This window comes from Camelus bactrianus, chromosome 23 (assembly GCF_048773025.1).
Source record: "Camelus bactrianus isolate YW-2024 breed Bactrian camel chromosome 23, ASM4877302v1, whole genome shotgun sequence".
In the NCBI taxonomy this organism is placed as follows: Eukaryota; Metazoa; Chordata; class Mammalia; order Artiodactyla; family Camelidae; genus Camelus; species Camelus bactrianus.
Window position 1 is genome coordinate 22,053,146 of NC_133561.1, and position 20,283 is coordinate 22,073,428.

A 20,283-nucleotide genomic window follows, 5' to 3' on the forward strand; every position below is an offset into this window, starting at 1 on the left:
GAATCAGAAGTTCTGGGGGTGGGGCCCAGCAGTCTTGTCCTCCAGGAGATTCTATGCACCACAGGCCTAAGTGGTGCTGAGCCCCGGTGGCCAATTAGAATCATCTGGGAGTTTAAAAAAAACAAAACAAGAAAACGGTGGCCAGGCACTGCCTTAAACCTGTGCAGTCTGAATCTCTGGGAGTGGGACCTGGCTGGAAGCAGTTTTACAGACCCTGCTGGTGATTCTCATGTGGACCAGGATTGAGAAGGTATAGCATATGTCGCTCACATAAGCTGTGTCTAAAGAAAGAAATACTTGAATTTTAAGTCTGATCAGTTCTGTTAATTCTTTCCTCTAAGGACATAACACCTCTAGGAATAAGAAGACGTAGGTGGCTCTGCTGCCTTTTAGCATGTGACCTGGGGCAAATTATCTTGAGCCTCAGTCTTTATCTGTGAAACAGGCATAGCAATGCCTTCCCAGAGCTTTTTGCAAAGTTACTGTGTTTTGAAAGTCAGCTGGTGGTATAACTAACCAAGCCCGCGATTCTCTGCTTATTTGTTGGGGAACTTGCTAGAAATGTAGAGTTGTAGATCTTATCCCAGACTTCCTGAAATCACAGTATCTGTAGATATTTTGTAGAGGAGGAAAGTTGTATTTTTAACAAGTTTTGCAGATTTATATGCAGTTGTTGAGGGACCACAGTTAAAGAAACTAATCCAGCCTCCTGTAATAAGTGTATGAGAGCCTCCTGAGCTACCAGTAGAGGGCATGATGAATAAAAGGTCTGTTTATTTGAGCGTTCCTTAACCACCAGGAAACTACTAACGCTGCAAGGTTTTTTCCCTTCGGACAATGGATATTTAAGTGAAAATGTAATAGAAGTTAATAATATATTGTTTTGTCAAGTGTGTATGTGGTCTTAAAATCATTTAAGAAACAGAGTCATGTTAAATCAAGGTATGTTTAGTTAGAAAAGTTGGGTGGGCTAACTATGAGTGGACTTTTAAACACTGAAGAATATACTTCAACTTTGTAGTGACTGCAAATTCATTAGGATTTTTGGATGTTTGTTAAAATGAAATAGGTTCATTTGGTTTTGAGATACGTGTCCAGTGAATATATGTCAACTCTGTTTCTTTTTATCATAGCAGATCACAACAGTGTTACATTAGGAATTAGTCATAGATGACCTGTTAACCAGGTCTTCCAGTTAAAGAAGTGAATGAAAATGTGTTTTCTGAGCTAAGAGTTTGTGCTTCTAGTTCCGGGTTTATCCCATTGTAGCTGACCTCGTACATGCCGTCTACCCTCTCTAAGCCATAAGTTTGTTTCCTTAGTAAGTGAGAATACTGATGCCTTCTTTAGATCATGTTTGTGAAAATATTTTTTAAACTGTCACATATTTACAAATGTTAGTCTTTATTTTCTCCTTAAAGCTAATATGTTATATTTGAAACGTTTTAAAGTGTGTATTTCAATTTTAATAAGGCTCTAAACATGATTGTGATGAGATTGAAAATATTGGTGGAACACTTGTCTACACAGTTTTACAGTTGAGAGCAGAATATGTAATTTGTGGAAGCTGAAAAGGAGATGGGAATATTGCTGATTACTATGCCTTTTTGCACATTTTCTTCTCGGGTAGGAAAGTGAACTTAACTCATTTGCTGTTGGCTTAGAAATGGCTTCGCTCTTTCTCATCCTTCCCTTTATGTGTAAATATGATTAGTTTGAGCACTTTTTGTGGGAGGGTGGTAATTAGGTTTATTTATTGATTTATTTTTAGCGGACCTGCTGGGGATTGAACCTAGAACCTTGTGCGTGCTAAGCATGCACTCTCCCCCTTGAGCTATGCCCTCCCCCCAGTTTGAGCACTTTTGTGAGTGATTTCCTCATCTAAACACTAGTGAACCAGAGTCAGTACTCTCTCCATGTGGACAAAAGTGTTTTAAGATTTTTTTTTAAGGTCAGTACTACCTAGTCTAATTTTATAATTTAGTGACTATATGTCTAGATTGATTAAGTTGCTCTCAAGATCACAGAAATAGTCTGCTTAGTATATAAAGATGATGAACCTTTGTTTGGAGTGAGTAATTAATTGGAGAGTCCCATGGCAAATTGTAAAAATAAGAAAAATTTTACTTGCACGTTAATCAGAAACATAGTTAAAGATCTATGTGCTTAAAAGGCATCTCTACAGAGTTAACTGAACAGGTTATGTAATTCAGTTCTGAGGCGTACTATAGATGTGTGCAGCTTCAACCTGAAATACTCAAAACAACAATGAAGTATGTTTTTGTGTCCATGAAGTAGATGATGAGCTGCCTGGTTTAGAAGCAGAGGAGAGGACAGGAGAGGGAGGGTAGGAATCACAATCTGCCTAGATTTTATAATCACGTTTGTGTGTTTCATCTTTATAAAATAAGGTTGAAATTTTTAAAAAGAAAAGAATCTGAAAATTGTAGCATTTGAATCCCCAAATATAACTAGATCATGAATAAGTGTGTTTATTTAATCACTTGGTTTAACATGTGAAACTCTGTATTTCTTTGTCAGTTTCATGAACTCTAGATTTCTAGCTCAAGTAGCCTTAGATGAAGTGGTTGAAATAATGAAAGTTTTCTCAGTTTCATGTTTTGAATCTTACGGGGGGGGGGATGGAGAAAGGGAGAGGGAGTTACTATCCCTTATAAATAACTTGGCACATTTTGTAGGGGAGGAAATTTTTTATATGAAGAGGTATCTCTTAAGTTTAGGTGATTTTTTTTCTAGCTGTCATGCTTGGTTTGGTTGTTTTTAAATATGGAATAAGTGAACTGCTAACTGGTGCACTGGGCACGATCATATTCTGGATGAACATTCACTAGTGATCGCAGAATGTGATTTTGGAAAATGAGGCTTGTGCTTGGATTTAGGAAAGGAAGATGATTAATTTTTATCATCTTCAAATGCTTTAGTAATCTTCAACACTTTGGTAACCTCTGTTATATTCCTGTGGCTTTGGTTTGAAATACTTTATAGAGCTGTGTTTCTAAGACAGAATCATGAACTTTGGAATTTGTGTGTGTGTGTCATTTACATACACATTTTCTTATTAAGCATCTAAAAAAGAATCTTCCTATTATTCTCTTACCCCATTTTAACATAAGAATAAGACATATACTGGTACAACCATACATGGTTCCTGAGAAAAGGAATCCTACAGTCACAGCAGCTTTTGTATCTGCTAATGATTTAGTGGCTTCAGAGTGTGGAGTTTGTACTTGAGCAAATATTTTATTAACTTAATACTGTATGTTTTGACAGCTGACCCTTTGAGTTTCAGGAATGTTACGTAGAAAAAGTCATCCTTCAGTTAATACAAAGATAACTCTCTTTAGGCTCTTGTATAGTAAGTTAATTGTTGACGCAAAAGTTTTCATGAGAGCCATGTAGAAAATAAAGACCTTAGAAAGTGACTTTCAAATCGTACATCTGAAATATGTGTAGTTTGCTGTACAGGAATCATACCACAATAAAAGTGTTTAAAAAAAAAGTGAGTTTTCAGCATCTCAGCTCATTGCGGTGTGCAAGATTTTCAGCTGTTGATAAAAATTCTCCTTACCTGGATTGGAGAGGTTTGTCCATGTTTAGATCTGACCTACTTTCTTTGAGGCTTGGCCTTTGTACCCTTAGATAATTAGAGTTCACCTGCCCTCCCCTGTCAGGTTTCCACAACTCCCCAGGTATCACCGCATGTCTGTGTCAGACTTGACACACCACATGTTCTGTCCACCACCAATACATCAGTAGCTGTGCTGAGTAAGATAAAATAATACAAGCTTTTATTTAAAAATGAAAAGATGCAGTTGCTTCACCTCCCATGCCACCATTTTGTACATAACTTTTTCATAATTTGATAATCAGCTCACTAAGATTTTGAACACTTTTAGAACAGAAACTTCTCTTTACTTACTTTGTTTTACTTTTCTATATCTAGATATATACCTATATCATGCATAGTAGATGGTTAAAAAAAGGGCGTATTGAATGAGTGCGTTACAGTCTATCTGGTGGAAAGCAACTTCTTTTAGGGCTGAATGTTGCTAATATCACTACATTACGACAGATGAATAGGTAACTTAGAGGTTCAAAATAAGACACAGGAGAGAGAAGTGCAAGGTAATAAAGAGTAAAGAGTAAGAAAAGCAGGAGGAAGGAGAAAGCCTGGAAGAAAGAGACTGAGGAGGTAAAAAAGGTATTTATGTCTAAAACAGATGATGGAGCCTCCAGTAATTTGCCCAAATAGCTCTTGGGGTGGTCCCATGTTATCCTTTCTTGTTTAATCCTGGTCTCTCTATATCAACTATTTAGATTAGTGTTAGTAGAAGGAAAGATGAGGTCTCATGGGAGTGATTGAGACTTGCAGAATATATGCAGGCATTTCTCATATAAGACATAGAATGTCTCATATGAAATCTAGACAGTTACTTTATAAGGAAAAGCTTTTTGTGGTATCTTGATAAACACTGCTTTAACTTAACATTTATATCAAATGTTATATGTAACAAATAATAAAATTTATGTTGAATTAGCTGACAAAATAGGTGGCACCCAGATATAAGTCTGACTGAATTAATCCAGCACCAGCTGATTTGTTTTCAACATGGCTCTTTAATGCTGCTGAAGATAACAGATCACTCATGAGTTGTTTTTTAGAATAAGTAGATTTCATTTTATATATTGAAGCCCTTATCTGTGCTTCCTAGCATTTGTAATTCAAGAACAGGAAATAAAGACCTTAATTTTTATCCTAAATATCAGCGATGTGATGCCATAATCATTCCTGCTTCCCTTAAAGCGTTTCTAGGTGTCGGTGTTCTTCCGTTTTAGTCAACAAAATCTAGTTTGGGATGACAGAGTTAATTATTTCCCATCATAAACTTCTTGATCACACTAGAATCAGGCAATCAAGTATAATATGAAGAGTACTTTTTAAAGATAACAAGTGTGTTAATGTGTACACATAGAGTTGTTTTATTTAAAATTAGTACTTTAAAATTTCCTTTTTGTTTTGTGGCTGGTTACTTCCACCTAGTGATCTATTGATCTGATATTTGATTAAAATTCCTTGCTATTAAGTCATGTTAAGAAATGCCATATCTCTTGACTCCTTTTTAATTTTTTCCGTCTCTTTATCCCTCTATGCTGTATTCTGAATAATTTCTTCAGATTTATTTTCTGATTCATCAATTATTTTTCTACCAATGTTAATAGTTGTATTTAATCTTAAAATACATAATACCTTCACATTGCTTAAAAACAATTCAAAAAGCTATACAGTGAAAATTCTTCTTTCCCCCTCTTACCTCAGATTGTCCTCTTCAAGGACAACTAATATTAATCAATATAGACTCTGCCATGTTTATAATTTTGCTTATACTGCCTCTTTTAAAGAGAGATTAGACTGTATGTTCTATAAGGACAAGAACTGTTTTGACTTTTGATATATCCCCACCTCACACAGAGGTTAAGGTTTAATAAGCAATCAATTAGTGCAGAAATAGAAAGAAACTACCTGGTCTCCTGGATCTTAACGCCACAGTTACATAGTTGTAGATACAGAGTTCACCCCCAAATTTGCAGGTTTAGGAATTTTATTTTATCAGTTTACTGAAAACTTACAAGACTCATAGTAACCAAATTTAGAAGAGAGTAAACTGATATATCAGTGCTCATTTATTTATTTACATTGAAATCAGCAACTGCTAGCTGAACCAAAATATTTATAACTTAAGTAGCTCCTGGAGGGAAGTTTACACTGCAAACTAGATTACTACCAAGTTTTGCTGACTGCTAGGGACACTGACCTTAAGCTAAAGTAATCTTTTCTTCTCTGGATTTTTATTTGCCAAATAGTCAGGTCCGTCTTTCCCCTATACAGGGATGTTCTTTTTCTTTAATCCCCTTTTCTAAGCTCTGTGCAGACTGCTACTTTTTGTCATTTATGCCAACCTAATAGTTACCTGGACGTGTCGAAACACAGCTGGACAGATTTCAGTGTTTACATTGCTTAAATTACATTCCTATTCCCCTACGGAGATATTTTGATGACTTTGATTAAAATTGGATGATCACTAAGGCTCTATCAGTAGCATATTCGCAAACGATCTCTTGGGGTGGATGTTAATTTCCTGTGTTGCATATCCAGAGGCATTTCGTATAGTGGGTACGAAAGTGGTCACTAGAGCCATCTTCCCTGGGTTCACATCACTGCCGTCTTACTTCCTAGGTTTCTGACAGGCGCAAGTTTCTTAAAACCCTTGTTCCCAGTTTCCTCAAAAGTGGGGAAGTAATAGTATCTTCTCACAGGATTAATGAGAAAATGAAAATACATAAAGCACTTAGAACAATTTAGAACAATATGTGGCAAATAGCATATAAATAATGACTACTGCTGTAGTTTTGCTGTTGTTACAGTAAGAGGTTTATATGTCAGAAAAAAATTTTTTTTCGCCTTGGTTCTAAATTGTGAAGGTATATTCTTATTGGAAACCATACCCCCTGTGGACTGACTATAGGATTCTTGCCCAGAATTGCAGCATTACCTTAGATTACTGTCTTTCCCATAACTGATCCTGCTCCTAATCCTTTTACTACTTTTCTATGTTAATATACTTTTTTCCTGCTGTTAGCAGCATGTCTGGTTGCAGCATTAACTCCTGAATGCCTGACTGTTGTAGTCATCTTCTAATTGGCTTTCTTGCCTTTAGGCTCCTTTGACAATTCTTTAATCTCCTTAAATAGTTTTTTTTAATCATTTCATTTATTCCTTTGTTCAGAAGCATTTATTTTCTCTGTTTGCCCCCTGGTTCCAGATACAACCTTTCCAATTTGTCAGTCAAGGCTTTTGTCTACTTGGTCCTAGCATTCCTTTTTAGTTTTGTATCCTCTAGTGTACTTATAGGTAAGCCAAATTAATTTTTTTGTGGTTTTCAAGGCAGGCTTTATGTTTTCTTAACTCTGAACCTTGATACAGTTTCTTTCCAGAGCTTGGAATGACCTCAATCTATACGTCTTTTTCAAAATTTTATCCATTTGTCCAATCCCATTTCAGAAGCCACCTACTACACATAGACTTTACAATCTGTTTGTATTAAATCTTTAAGGTTCTTAGCACATATTGCCTCATATTATAAATATTTGCAGATATTTTATCTCTGGTCCTAAATTGTGAACCTCATGAGGAAGCGACTGACATCTTATAGCCTTGGTATTCCCCAGATATCTTGCATGTTGCTTTGAACCCAATACTATTTAATAATAGTAGCATGTGACATTTATTAAGTGGTTAGTGTATCCCAGTCGCTATGCTAGGATCTTTACCTATATGATCCTATTTAATTCATTCAAAAACCCTCTCAGGAGGTGCTGTAGTTATCGAGGCCAGGCTCGTTTGCCTGTCCCACAGCAAGCCAAATGCTGAAGACACCAAGGTTTGCAGCAGAGAAAGGGTTTATTCACAAAGCAACCAGGTGAAGACATGGGAGAACAGATCTGAAATCCACCACTCTGAAAGCGAGGGGCTTGGGATATTTTTGAGAAGAGTGGAGAGTGGTCGGAGGTGCAGGGGAAGGTGACTGGAGGCAGGAAAAGTGGGAGGTAATGCTGTTCTTCTCAGGCGTTTCTGAACTACATGCTTCTTTATAGGATGCATGTTCAGAAAATGGCAGCATTAGCATGATTTGAGGGTGGAGTTTTGGGCCCTCCGATGTCAAAAGGTCATCCGCTGGAAAGCAAGTCTATTCTGCACAGACTAATTGGCCACCTTGGTTCCACCCATTTTCAGCCCGTTTTGCTGTGTTACAAACAGAGGAGTTTTTAACAAGCTGTTCCCTTATCTGCTGCTCCTGTAAGACAAGCTCAAGAATTGCTGTTAGTCAGCAGTGTCTGTTAAACCTATGGGGTACTTTTTCAGGATGGGTTTTTTTTTTTTTTAACCCTACAGGGTAGGGTTTCACTATTACACCCATTTTACACATGGGGAAGTAGGATCACAGGGATTACACCATTGCCCAAGGTCACAGTCTGTAATTGGCAGAATGATTTACTGACGCTGGTCTGATTCTAGAGAACTCACTTTTAAATACACTAAACCTTCTGACTGAAAAAAATGCTTTAAAGTTATATTCAAGAGGTATTTTTTGGTTGGTTTCATGGAACTGTGGAAAATTTCTAAATTTAATTTAAAAGAATATTATATGACTGACAAAAATAGAAAATGTCTTTACCTTAGAAGGATATTCACCTTCATTTGTTTTTCTTCCTTTTATTTTTCTGAGAGAATGAGTCCACTTATCATGGTTGAAATGAATATCCTAAAAAAGATTTCCATTGGTAGATGATCTTGTCTTAAAAGACAGATGTTAACGGATAGGTGAAACAACTGGGATAATAAAAGCAGGAAAGAGAACTCTATCTGAAGTGGTCTTGCTGACTGTTAACACTATGTAATTTGTAAGAGTGGTTAAGACCTGTCTTGAAGCTGGAATAAAAATTTTCATTTTATGGAATGGCCAGACTAGGCCAAGACTAGGTTAGCATCTGTGTACCAACACTGCAGGTCATTCATAAAAAAAAAAAAAAAAAATAGGCAAACTATTTGTTTTGGTGCATTGAAAAATATTTGTTTGAATTTTTTACTTTGAAATGGATTGGATGCATATTTTAGAAATGCTTTAGAATTTACAAAGCATAGTTGGGTTGGAAATAGTATTTCTTAGATCGGGAAGAGAAAAGAAAACAATGCTTATTTATTTTAGAGGGTGAGTACACATGTCTAGAAGTCTAGAAGATTGGTTTGTGGAAGCGCTGGTGAGGCAGGTTTTCACTGGAGAGCTTTGGCACTTGGCTGTTGATGCTAAGATATGGTAAAGGGGCTTCAGCATTGGACCCTTCACTTCTGGAAGGGCTATGTCTTCTCCTGGCCCTTTGGTTCTGTGGAGGGGGGAAAACTTTGGTTCTGGGTGTTACTGCAGATCAAAATTTTCTCCTCTGCACATGCTTATGCTGAATGACTTGTGGTTTTGTTCTGTTGTAACTGAAAAACAACTCAGTATTTTGTTAGACACGGAACAGGGCTAGTTTGGGCTGGTTTGGCAATTACAGTCTCAAAGAGATATTTGTATACCCATGTTCATAGCAGCATTATTCACAGTAGATAAACCATGGAAGTAACCCAAGTGCCCATCAATGGGTGAATAAACAAAATGTGGTATATCCACACAATGGCATATTACTCAGCTTTAAAAAAGAAGGAAATTCTGACATATGCTACAGCATAGATGAACCCTGAGGACATTACACTAAGTAAAATAAGCCGTGTAATTACTTTTTAAACTAATCTTTAATTTTCTTCAAACATGCAAAAACTATTTAAAATATTAATGTAAAACTGCCTTGCCAGCAAGGAACATAATTTATTCAGTTCTGTGGGATGTAAGTTATAATTTATAAATATCTGAGAATATGCTCTCTCTTCTTTTGGATTTCTAGAATTAAACTCGAATATTCTAGACTTATTTCCCCATCCCTGAGTCTGCTTAATTTTTCCTATATAGGAGAAAATTTTTATTTGAATTTTTAAAATCTCAATTTAAAAATTAGTCCATTTTAACACATTATTTAACTTTTAATTTTAGTCAAGTTATTATATTAACTTTTGTTTCTTTTAGAAATTTTTGAGTGGCATAGTCATTTTTCTTTTTCTTGAAGAGATACATTGATATTTAATATTGGATGAGATGGAAATGAAATTTGTTTAATTCAGATTAACTAACTTCCTCTGTAACTTTGAGAAAGATATAACAACTTCAGAGGTTTAGTGTTCTAACATACACAAACTAGTTTGCCAGAAGGCGATAGAAGAGGTTTGATAGAAGGCAAATTAAAGAGGTGGGTTTTTTTTTTTTTTTTTGCTTACTTATAAAAATCTGGAACTATTTTTTAAAAACATTATTTTATTTGATTTCATAAAATAATTTAAAGGCAAGCAGATGTAGGGGTTATCCTTTTTATTAGTGGGAAAAGCTGGGCTCCAGTGTCAAACCAATAGAGACCACCACTCTGTAATCTTGGGCAATTTTTTTTTACAATTCTGATCCTTGGTTTCTACGTCTGAAAAGTGGTTTTGGTAACAGCTAATATTTATTGACATGTGCCAAGCATTGTGCCAAACACTTTATTACTTTAGATACATCTAAAATTTAGTTCCTATAATAACTTTTCTTGATCAAGGTAACTTGATCGAGGTCACATAACTGAATTCAGTGTTAAAAGGACTAGAGATGATATATATAAGCCGTGTCAAACTTTGAAGAAGTGTCCATTGAGACACTGTGTATCACTGTTGAAGCTGTTATAAAAGAAACCAAGTACTGCTTTCTCCTCATTTCACAGGTGAGGAGCTGGAGTGCAGAAAAGTAGGGAAGTTGGTTAGACTTGATTTGTAAATAATCTGTGAGCTGCAGATTAAATCCTACTTCAGTCTGTTCCCCAATTCTGATTCCAGAATTCTCAAGTGAAATTTCAAGATTATAACAACTTAAAGATAGGCAACCATGTCATGTAATTTTTTTTTATATTCTGTACCTCTTAGTATCATATACATTTGAGAAAATAGTATGCATTTATATATACTTACTGATGGTTATGAATTTCTCTAATAAATTTTTATTTATAAATAAAAAATGATCCTTTTTTTCTAAGGGCTAATTCTTTCTATTTTTCTTTTTAAAAGTTGCCATTGAAGGGTAATTTTAGAACTTTCATTCTAAGAGTCTTTTGTCTTTGTGCTGGTATTAAAAAAAAGAAAGAGAGAGAGAGAAAGCTATAGAGAAGGCTGACCTCTCAAGAATTTTTGTGTGGGGAATTACTAAGGCATGAAAGTCCATAAACCATTTTTCTCCATTTTATTTTTTATGTGTTTTCAACAAGCTGTACTTCTAGCTAGTAAAAGTTGGCAATTTTTTTATACCAGGCCAAATTCCATTCTCATAAACTCAGAGTTCATTGGACATAATGAAGTCTAAATTCAACCCTAAGTTGAGTGTATTTTAATAAATATTATCTATTCTATTTGGGGCTCAGTTTACCTCAGAAAATTTTTTTAGGAATAACAAATTTTATAACAAATCCTGTGATGTATATCTTTGTTTTTAAAAATAGCATGTGCAGTTTTACTCTGATCGTAACAGTAATACATCTGTGAATGATGCTGACATCCCAATTTACACTGTTTTGTTAGAATATAATTCTGTGATATTTTGTCAAATAATCAAGTATTTAAATTTGGAGCAAATATCTTCTTCCCTAGAGACTTAAAATTTCTGTGTTTTTATCACAGGAATAATTTGTAAACTTGTTTATTTATAAGTAGCAGTTTAAAAGTTGGGAGAATAGGCTGTCAAATGGATAAGAATGAGATGTTTTTTCTTCCTTCATTATCCTCCTGTGCTTGATCAGGAGTTTTTTTTCTTTCATATGCTCTTTAGAGCTATGATTCTTTGGTCTACTCTGAATCTTTCTTTATGTTCACTGATGTATCCAAGTGCTTAGCTCATGTAGGTCTCACATATTTGCTGAATGAGAGAATAAAGGTTCTCTGTTCTGATCTGGGCATCTTTAGTGTGCAACTTGGTTTTTTATTTTCCAAATACATTGTGAGGTTTAGCCATTATCCACCAGAATTTGTCTCAACCACTGGACCCTGTATTGTAGTATGATATTATTTATAGTGATAACTATGCTTTTGTGATGATGAGAGAGAAAGAACTTACAGACAAAACAATTAGTCCAGAAAGGCAGCTCAGTGGGGACAGGAAGTAGTTTAGTGTCTGCTTAGAGCCTGGGTGAGAACAGAGAATGACTGCAGATGGGCAAGAGGGGTCTCTTTTGGGTGAAGGAAATGTCCTAAAATTGAATTGTGGTGATCATTTGTACAGTTCAGTGAATTTATTTGAAAATTATTAAATTTTTAAAAAAATGAATGACTTATGGTATATAAACTGTACCTCAGTAAAACTGTTAAAAAAATAAAACCAGTTTTGGAGTTTAAATTTTTTTCAATTTTTTGCTAATTGAAAAACTAGAATTATGTAATTATTTTCTTTATTTCTTACTGTGGATGTGACTTATTGCTATAGATAAATAACTAATTTACTTAAAACCAGTTTTTCTGCAAAGTGTTTCAGGACAGAAAAATGTAAACTTTGTTTCTAGCAAAGTATGTGCTTTCTTTTGTGACATCAGCTTGGAATATGTAAGGCTCTTTCACAAAACATCTTGTTTCATCTAATTTCCTTACCCTCTTTTATGGACAGTTTGAATTATTTTCAAAGCTATGAAAAAGAGTAGGCCTAAATTACTCCATGTTGTTGATAGTTTGTTTACACTAGGTTATGAAGTTGTAACACACTGTTTTCTTCCATTTCTTTTCTAAAAGATTGGTATAATTTACCTATATAGTTTTGTTCTCATTTTTAGAAACAAATTATTTATGGGCCCTCTTCAGTGTATTTATCCTGTGTCTTTTTTCTCTTTTTTTGATTAAGAGATTATTTACATTTTAAAATTACTTGTTGGGAGAAAAACGTCCATAAAACTGGTATTCTTAGGCAGATTTTTATATATTCTTTTTTCAGTTTTATCAAGTAGAATTGTTACAGTTTGACTGCACATATACAATATATTGCATGTAAATATGTATACACAACATACTGCACATTTTTTAAAATTTACATGTATGTACTGTTCAGCAGTTCTAAGACGTTTAGAGCTTTAGCCTTTTAAACTTATATAGTTGTCAAAGGAATAAAGCCAATCACAAAATAAGAATTGATTCAAAAAGATACATACACCCTGCTACTAACAGCAACATTATTTATAATTGCCAAGATATGGAAGCCTCCCAAGTGCACATCAATAGATAAGTTGCAATGTATATATGTAATGGAATACAGCTCACCCATAAGAAAGAAAGATATTTTGCCATTTGCAGCCTTTCTTTCACTTTTTTTTCCACTTCAAAAACCAGAATTTTACAACTGGCATAAACATTTCCATTGCATCAAAAAAAAACAAAATACTTAGAAATAAACTTACCCAGGGAGGTTACCTATACTCTGAAAACTGTGAAACATTGATAAAGGAAATTGAAGATGATACAAAGAAACGGAAAGCAGATTTTTGTATATTCTTAAACATACTCTGTATGTGTGTCCTCTGAAGGAGTATGGCCAATTTAAAAATTTGACTGTAAATTTTTATTGAAAAATAATGAAAAATTATTTATAAAAGTCTCTCACAAGTCCAATAAGGACCGACTTGTTTAACGATGTATTTAAGGTTATTGAGATCAGTTAACTCAAAAATCTGACAGTATCAAGCACTGGTTGGGATCTGAGGACCTAGAGACATTATTGTAATTAAAAAGCACTTGGAATTTAAGAATTAATTGAGGCGACTTGATTTCTCATAGTTAATCATCATGCCTTTATTCTGTGGCTTGAAACTATTAGATGATGATAGTAGTTGTTATTGTTACTGTTATAATTCGTAGGTAAGTAGATAGAGCTTAATGTGTATCAGACACTGTTATAAAGACTTTACTTATAGTTCATTTAATTCTCACAATAGTCCTATGATGTAAAGACCACTACCATCCTCATTTAACAGATAAGGAAAATAAAGTCACATAGAGCACACCCAAGAACACAAAGAACGCAGCATTGTTGCTGTTAACCACTATACTGTCATGAAAGGACTGCTTTCCTTTTCTTTTTCTTTCATCAAAATAAAAATCTTTATTTTGAAAGAGTTTAAAAATATTTATTATAAGGAAATAATTTACTTAATAAATGAATAATATACTGCTAGAAGGAGAAATATATTCTTCCATTTCCCCCTTAATTTTTATTTCTTCTTATTCCCATTTGTTCTGTTCTTATGTTATTTTTATGAATCAGGGTTATTTCCAACAATTTACATAGTCTTAATTACTAATAATTGTTCATAGACTGCTAGGCTGTTAGTTCAAACAGTATTATTTGAATTTAGTCACAAAGTCTTTTATTGGGATTTTTTTTTAATGTGTAACGTGTTTGATAGTTTGGTCAGTTGTCGGTTTGGATTGGTCAAACATTTCTGTGGGAAATCTTCAAGCTTTGTTTGCAGCTTAAAAGATACAGAGTGTAAAATCTATTTCATGTTTCTATCTACCTTTTGAAAAAGCTGTTTCATTATAACTTGAAGTGTGAACTATAATTTCACATAAGAATGCTTATTGTTGTTGAATAATTGATGATATCAGTATTAATATAAGTAAATAATAATGTTTTAATAAATTGATCTTTGTTGAATTAAGCTCATGGTTTTATAATTTTAGTTGATAAATAAAACCCAAAAAAAGATTATAAATGTTTTAACAAGCTTATTATACAATAAGTTATCTCTCACATTCTGAATATATCTTGGGAGAAAAGTTCAAGGTATTGTTTTTTTCTTAAACCATTCATCCATTCATTCCCCTCTTTTGTTTTTATTTTACTTTATTTTTTAGGATTTTGGCCCCCAATAGTAATTATCAAGATGTTGAGACCCTCTATAACTTCCTAATCAAGTATGAGGTATGAGAAATATTTTTAAAATGCTTATCATATTTCCACTATTAAACACATTTTAATATAAACATGGTAGGAGTTCTCAAATGTAATGGAATGCTATTTAGTTGGTACTTGCTTTAAATTCTTGAATGCCACGGAAGTCTGACAGTGACATTCAATTTTTTTCTTTCATTCTCTAAGTAAAAACCTCTAGAAGAGTTCTATAATAATACACTTTCTCCAGCACAGAGTTGTTTCTCATCAGGGGTGCTGTGGGCATTTCGGACAGGTCATTTCTTTATTGTGTGGAACCTTGCAGGATGCTTTAACATCCGTGCTTTTCAGATACTAAATGCCAGCAGCTCCCCTAGTCATTGTGACAACCAAAAATATCCTCCCACTGTACCAAGCTCACATACCCAGATGTCCCCTGGGGAGGAAGAACCACCTCCGGTTGAGAACCACTGATTACTGAAAAGGAAAGCTATAATTTGGTTTCCTCCATAGCAGCAGCGTATACCCTGGAATTAGAGCTCTGGTGAGGCTCCAGTGTACTCTCTAAATTAACCTGAAAGCTTTCCTTGTGTCAATCCAAGAAAAGTATTCTGTTAATCTTCAGTTTCTGTTTGCCTAAAGTTCTTTGCTCGTGTTCCCATACATTCTTTCTTTTTAAGTGTCTGTGTGTTTAATTTTTAAAATGCTCTAAATAAAGGAGTATGACATATATTCAGGTGTCATTTTTCTTATAGAGTCAAATGCCTTTAAATAATGTTTCTTCACTTTTATTCCTGGTTGGCTCTTTATTTAACTTTTTTATGCCACATGTTACATTAAGAACCTAGTGGCTAGGAACACAGACTCTGAAGTCGAACTACTCGTGTTCAAATATTGGTTCTGCTACCTGTTAACTGTATGCTCTTAGAAGAGTTATTTAATTATCTTTGTCTCAGTTGCTTCATCTGTTAAATGGGAATAATGTAAGTAGATAAATTACAGTTATTCTTTAAAGACTAAGTACTTTAATATATATAAAGTGCTCCAAACAGTACCAGACACACAGTAAGTGTTTGATAAGTCTTACCTATTTTATTTAAGGAATGAATGGTGTTTATGTGTACTTAAAAAAAAATTAGCCTTAATACTATTTAACCACTTTATGTGATTATTGAGAAGCTTTTCTCTTTTGAGATGATTCATATGATTATTTCACTATACTTTCTGAATTTCAAATTCAATAAAAGTATACATTTGGAAACAATGGGACAACTTTAAAACCTCATAGCCTGGAAAAATCTGGTTTATAGATCTTTTGGGGGTTTAGTGCTTTCTATTGCTGAGAACACTGGGAGAAAATACCCAACATATTATTTATAAGAATAGGTGGATCTGAGTCCCAGATTTTTAGAGTTATTTCTCTTAGTAGAACTTCCTCCCCAGTACCAATTACTACATTGGATATATTTGTCTCACAGAAAGGACCGTCTAAATTTTTTCAGATGTTTGGCTATTTTTATATTTAACCTCTGCCTTCTGTTCTTGATTTGTTTAAGAATTAAAAATAATGCAGCCATTTCTAGTATTTGGCATTCACTATAAATAGTACAGCTAAGAATTAATGACACCAATTCCATAATCAATTTGCAGTCACAACTCTTATGTTTACTGACAAAGACATCTTTCAGCTATTTGTTTTCTGGGAATTAAAATTGTGCACTTAAGCATAGGAATGATATTTAATAGTGTAATTTAAAGTGTCCCAATAGGAGTGATTAAAAATGTCTTGTTTCAAAATTAATGAATGTGATGAAATGGTATATTTCAGGCTAGAACCTGTGATGTAGGTCAAGAATTTGTGCTTCAGTTGTCCTTTATTAGTAGTAAATTAACTGCCTACTTGATGCCATCTACTATAACCTGGAGCCATGTCACACATTATACCCTAGCTGTTTTTCTGGGATAAGTATCCAAATGTATGTATGTAGATTGTTTTTAGAACCAAAGATAAATCTAGATACTTTTCCCCCTAAAAATCTACTAATGGCTTAAGGAACTATCTTGTATTCATATTACATCAGGTTTAAAATCAGTACTTCAGCTGTTTTTTCTCAACAGGTTGATAGAGAACAGATTATTCCTTTGATCTTCTGATCAAAGATCTGCAGGGTTGATTGTTGCCATTTGCTGGCCTAAGTTTGGATACATTAGAGGTCCTAGTATGCTGGAGCAATAGTGAAAATATCAAAGGCCCTCGAGACCAGGGCAAAACACAGGAAGAGATAGGAGTTGGACTGGTTGATAATTGAACTCTAAATGTATATTTTAGAACATTTTTAGAAGATTCTTTTAATAATACCCAAAATTAACCATGTTATATAGTAATTTCATGAATCACTAAATGTAATATTAAATATATAATTGAATAACATTAAATATATAAAAATAGATAATCCTAATTTTAAGTAAAAAATTAGGATTATATACATTTCAAATGTTATATTTTAAAACTATGTGTTGTTAACCTTTAGTGAATGAAACATTTCCTGTACAAATATGGTGAATTTCTTAAGAAAATACTGAAGAAACTCATGGAACTTCGCAAATAAACAATACCCTAAACTCTGTAGAAGACTTTCATGATGTAAATCTTTAAAGTAGCATTAATTACATCAGGGTAAGAACATTTTTCTTCAGCAAAAAATGCGTATGGTTAATAAGACCTTAAATATTTTTTTAAAGTAAATTGAATAGAATATAGTCTCTTTTCATTTCCCTTTGTTAATCAGAATTTCTGAAAATTTAGGCATTATTTCTTGAGTAATATGATAAAAAGAATTTCCCTTTATAAGCTTCCAGATTCTTCCTTGCAAATAAGTAGAATATAGCCTAAATCAGTAGTAAATCTCAAGAAATACAGGATTCCATCACCGTTCTCCACGATAAGTTTCTGTGGTTGAAGGACTTTTATGTTTATAGTATTGTAAATTATGTCTCTGAATTATAATAGATATTTATGAACTTAAACATATTACTTTAAATATTTAGATTGATAGTCTGAAAAATATATTTCTTTAGAAAATATCTATAAATCAAACTGTCGTAAACAGACAGATCTTTTCACACAGTTAATTACCTTAGTATTTACAAGACAGGTGCTTTAACCAGCTAAGCTATGGAGCCTGACTACCTTAGTATTTAAATAAAAGTTATTCAGTAATAACTTTCAGAAGGGTCAGCCATAATATTCAGATGTTGTTAGAGTTGAATATTTAACTTTTTCTTTCAGCTTGAATTATTTCTAATGTTTAGGGAATAAATAAAATGTGGCTATTCCTGTTTACAGTAGTCTACCTACGTGACCCCAAATCTGCTCCAGCCCTTTAAGTGTAAACTTTTTTGAATTTTTAAAAATAATTTATTTACTTTTCCTGGAAAATAAATGTTGAATAAGTACACTAGAAATCTTTTAAGAGGCTAGGCTAATTGATGCATGAATCTGTTGGTAAGAGCCAGTATTAGTGGAATTTACTGTTTCACGGAATGCACATTTTTTTCTGTCCATTTGATCTACAAAGTGATTATTTGCTTTGTTGAGATTCCCACTAACAACAGACTCATTTCACTTCTTCCAGTTCTGTGAACAGATTAAGTTGTAACGATAGGACTAATATTTTTACACATGGTTCAGTTTAGCATTATGGTCACTGAACTTCTGATGGTTACTGTTTAGTCCTTTCTATGCAAAAACTAGAAACTTGACATTCTGCTCCCTCAGAATATGGGCCGTTGTAATTGTGCTCTTACCACTCATTTGACTTTATGTGCATTTTTAATCACTATATCTTGGTTCTTTTCAGGTAAATAAAAATGTCCAATTTACTGCCCAGGAACTTTATGAGTGTGTTTCACAGACTGAGTACCGGTAAGTCATCTCTGTGTAGATGTATCAGCGTAACAAGCTTTTACCATATACAGCACCACTTGCTGGGGGTGCTGAAGGGTTCTTTTCATGTCTCCATTACTCTGTGATTTTTCTGATCCTTTAAGGCATGAAATACTTCATACATACACAAGAGCTATGCATGTGTATGTACACACATGGCACATTGAAGGTTTAAAGTGGTTCAAGTGGTTCTCAAGTTTTGGGGCGTTAAGAGCACTTTAATTTTTAAAAAATATTGAAGCCCCCTAAGAACTTTTATTTATATGGGTTGTATCTATCTCTATTTGCTGTGTTAGAAATTATAATTGAGAAATTTAAAAATGTTCATTTAAAAGTAATAGTACCTAATTAATTACATGTTATGACAAGTAACATAAAATTATGAAAATAATGTTTCCCAAACATAAAATATTACCATCAAGAGTGGCATTGAATATTTTTGCATATCTCCTAGCGACTGGCTTAATAGAAGGCAGATGGGTTCTCGTAGCTGCTTTTGCATTTCGTTTCTTTCAATAATCCCATGTTATGTATTGGTGGAAAACTATTGTACACTCTCATAAGACTGAGAATTCAAAAGACAAATCACGTCTGAGTCTTACTATGAAAATAGCTTTGCCCTCACAGACCTTTGAAAGAGTATATTTCCCAGACTATGTTTTGAAGAACGACTGGTGTAAAGAATATTCATTATGCCTTTCGTTCAGTTGACAAAATAGACCTTTACCCACCCCTGTTTCTTTCCTCCCTTCCATCCTCTCTCTAGGGGAAGATATATATAAATAAATGTATTTAAATTTATTTTATAGCATTCATTAGTAACAAGAAAAAATAGTGTAAATCTGATTGTTGTATACACAGGGTATAGGTGTGAAGCCCTCCAATCCTGGGCCCAGGCAAACAGATTCATGAGGGGCAAAAACCCACTTAACCCTTTCAGGGTTGCTCTGCAGTCAGCCCACCCCAACCCATATTCTTTTTTAATTCAACATTGAGATTCATCCATGTTGACGCATGGGGCAATAGTCAGTTTACAGTCAGTTCTATTATAACATGACATATGTGTTCCTAAGTATCATTACTGCACTATGCAAAACCATGCAATAAAAGCCACAGATCTTATGGGGAAAATGGAATTGGGGGTATATCACTCAAAAACTTAATAAGGAACAATGTTACAAACAAAGGTAGGAACCTAATCAAAACAGTATCACAGTTATACACATGTTAAATGGTTAAGAAATATATGTAAGTGCCATAATTAATCTAATACTCTACCATGAGAAGGACCTGAAGTTTGCTTGTGGAAGTGGTCATAGGAGAAGTTGCAGCTTGTGGGTTAGTGCGATGTGGTAGAAAGAGGGTTATCTGTAATTGGATGTAAAGTTGTAACACCAAATGTGAATGCATGTGGCTCTTAGCACAGGGAAACCTGAGGTGGCTGGTGTAGGTTTGAAGTGTGTGCATTGTATATATTCCTAAGCGTTTTGTTCAGCTGGGTGCAGTTTTCTCTGTTCATGTAACATTTCTCACTGCTGAAATCCTGTATGAGAAAATGTGAAATATTTTTTTCGTGCTCAAATTGTTCCTTGATGTGTCATTGGTGTTGCAACAAATTCTTGTGTTCAAAACAAGAGCTGCAGCAGAACTGAGTGAAGAATATGCCACTGTATCACTAAGCCAATTTGACATGTATAATTTGCAGGTATATTTGTGTAG

At 33.9% G+C, this 20,283-nt stretch overlaps 1 protein-coding gene across 7 annotated transcripts in view; it reads left to right on the forward strand.

Moving 5' to 3' along the window:
- SWT1 (SWT1 RNA endoribonuclease homolog) overlaps positions 1–20,283 on the forward strand; it is an 82,817-nt gene that overhangs the window by 51,366 nt on the left and 11,168 nt on the right. For 5 of the 7 annotated variants that reach the window (XM_074351791.1, XM_074351794.1, XM_074351792.1 and 2 more), the window contains 2 exons: positions 14,582–14,648; positions 18,479–18,543. In XM_074351791.1, coding sequence (XP_074207892.1) covers positions 14,582–14,648; positions 18,479–18,543 — 132 coding nt within the window. Of the gene's footprint in view, positions 1–14,581; positions 14,649–17,149; positions 17,300–18,478; positions 18,544–20,283 lie in introns of those variants that run through there. The other 2 variants (XR_012501850.1, XM_074351796.1) reach the window with 2 other exon arrangements.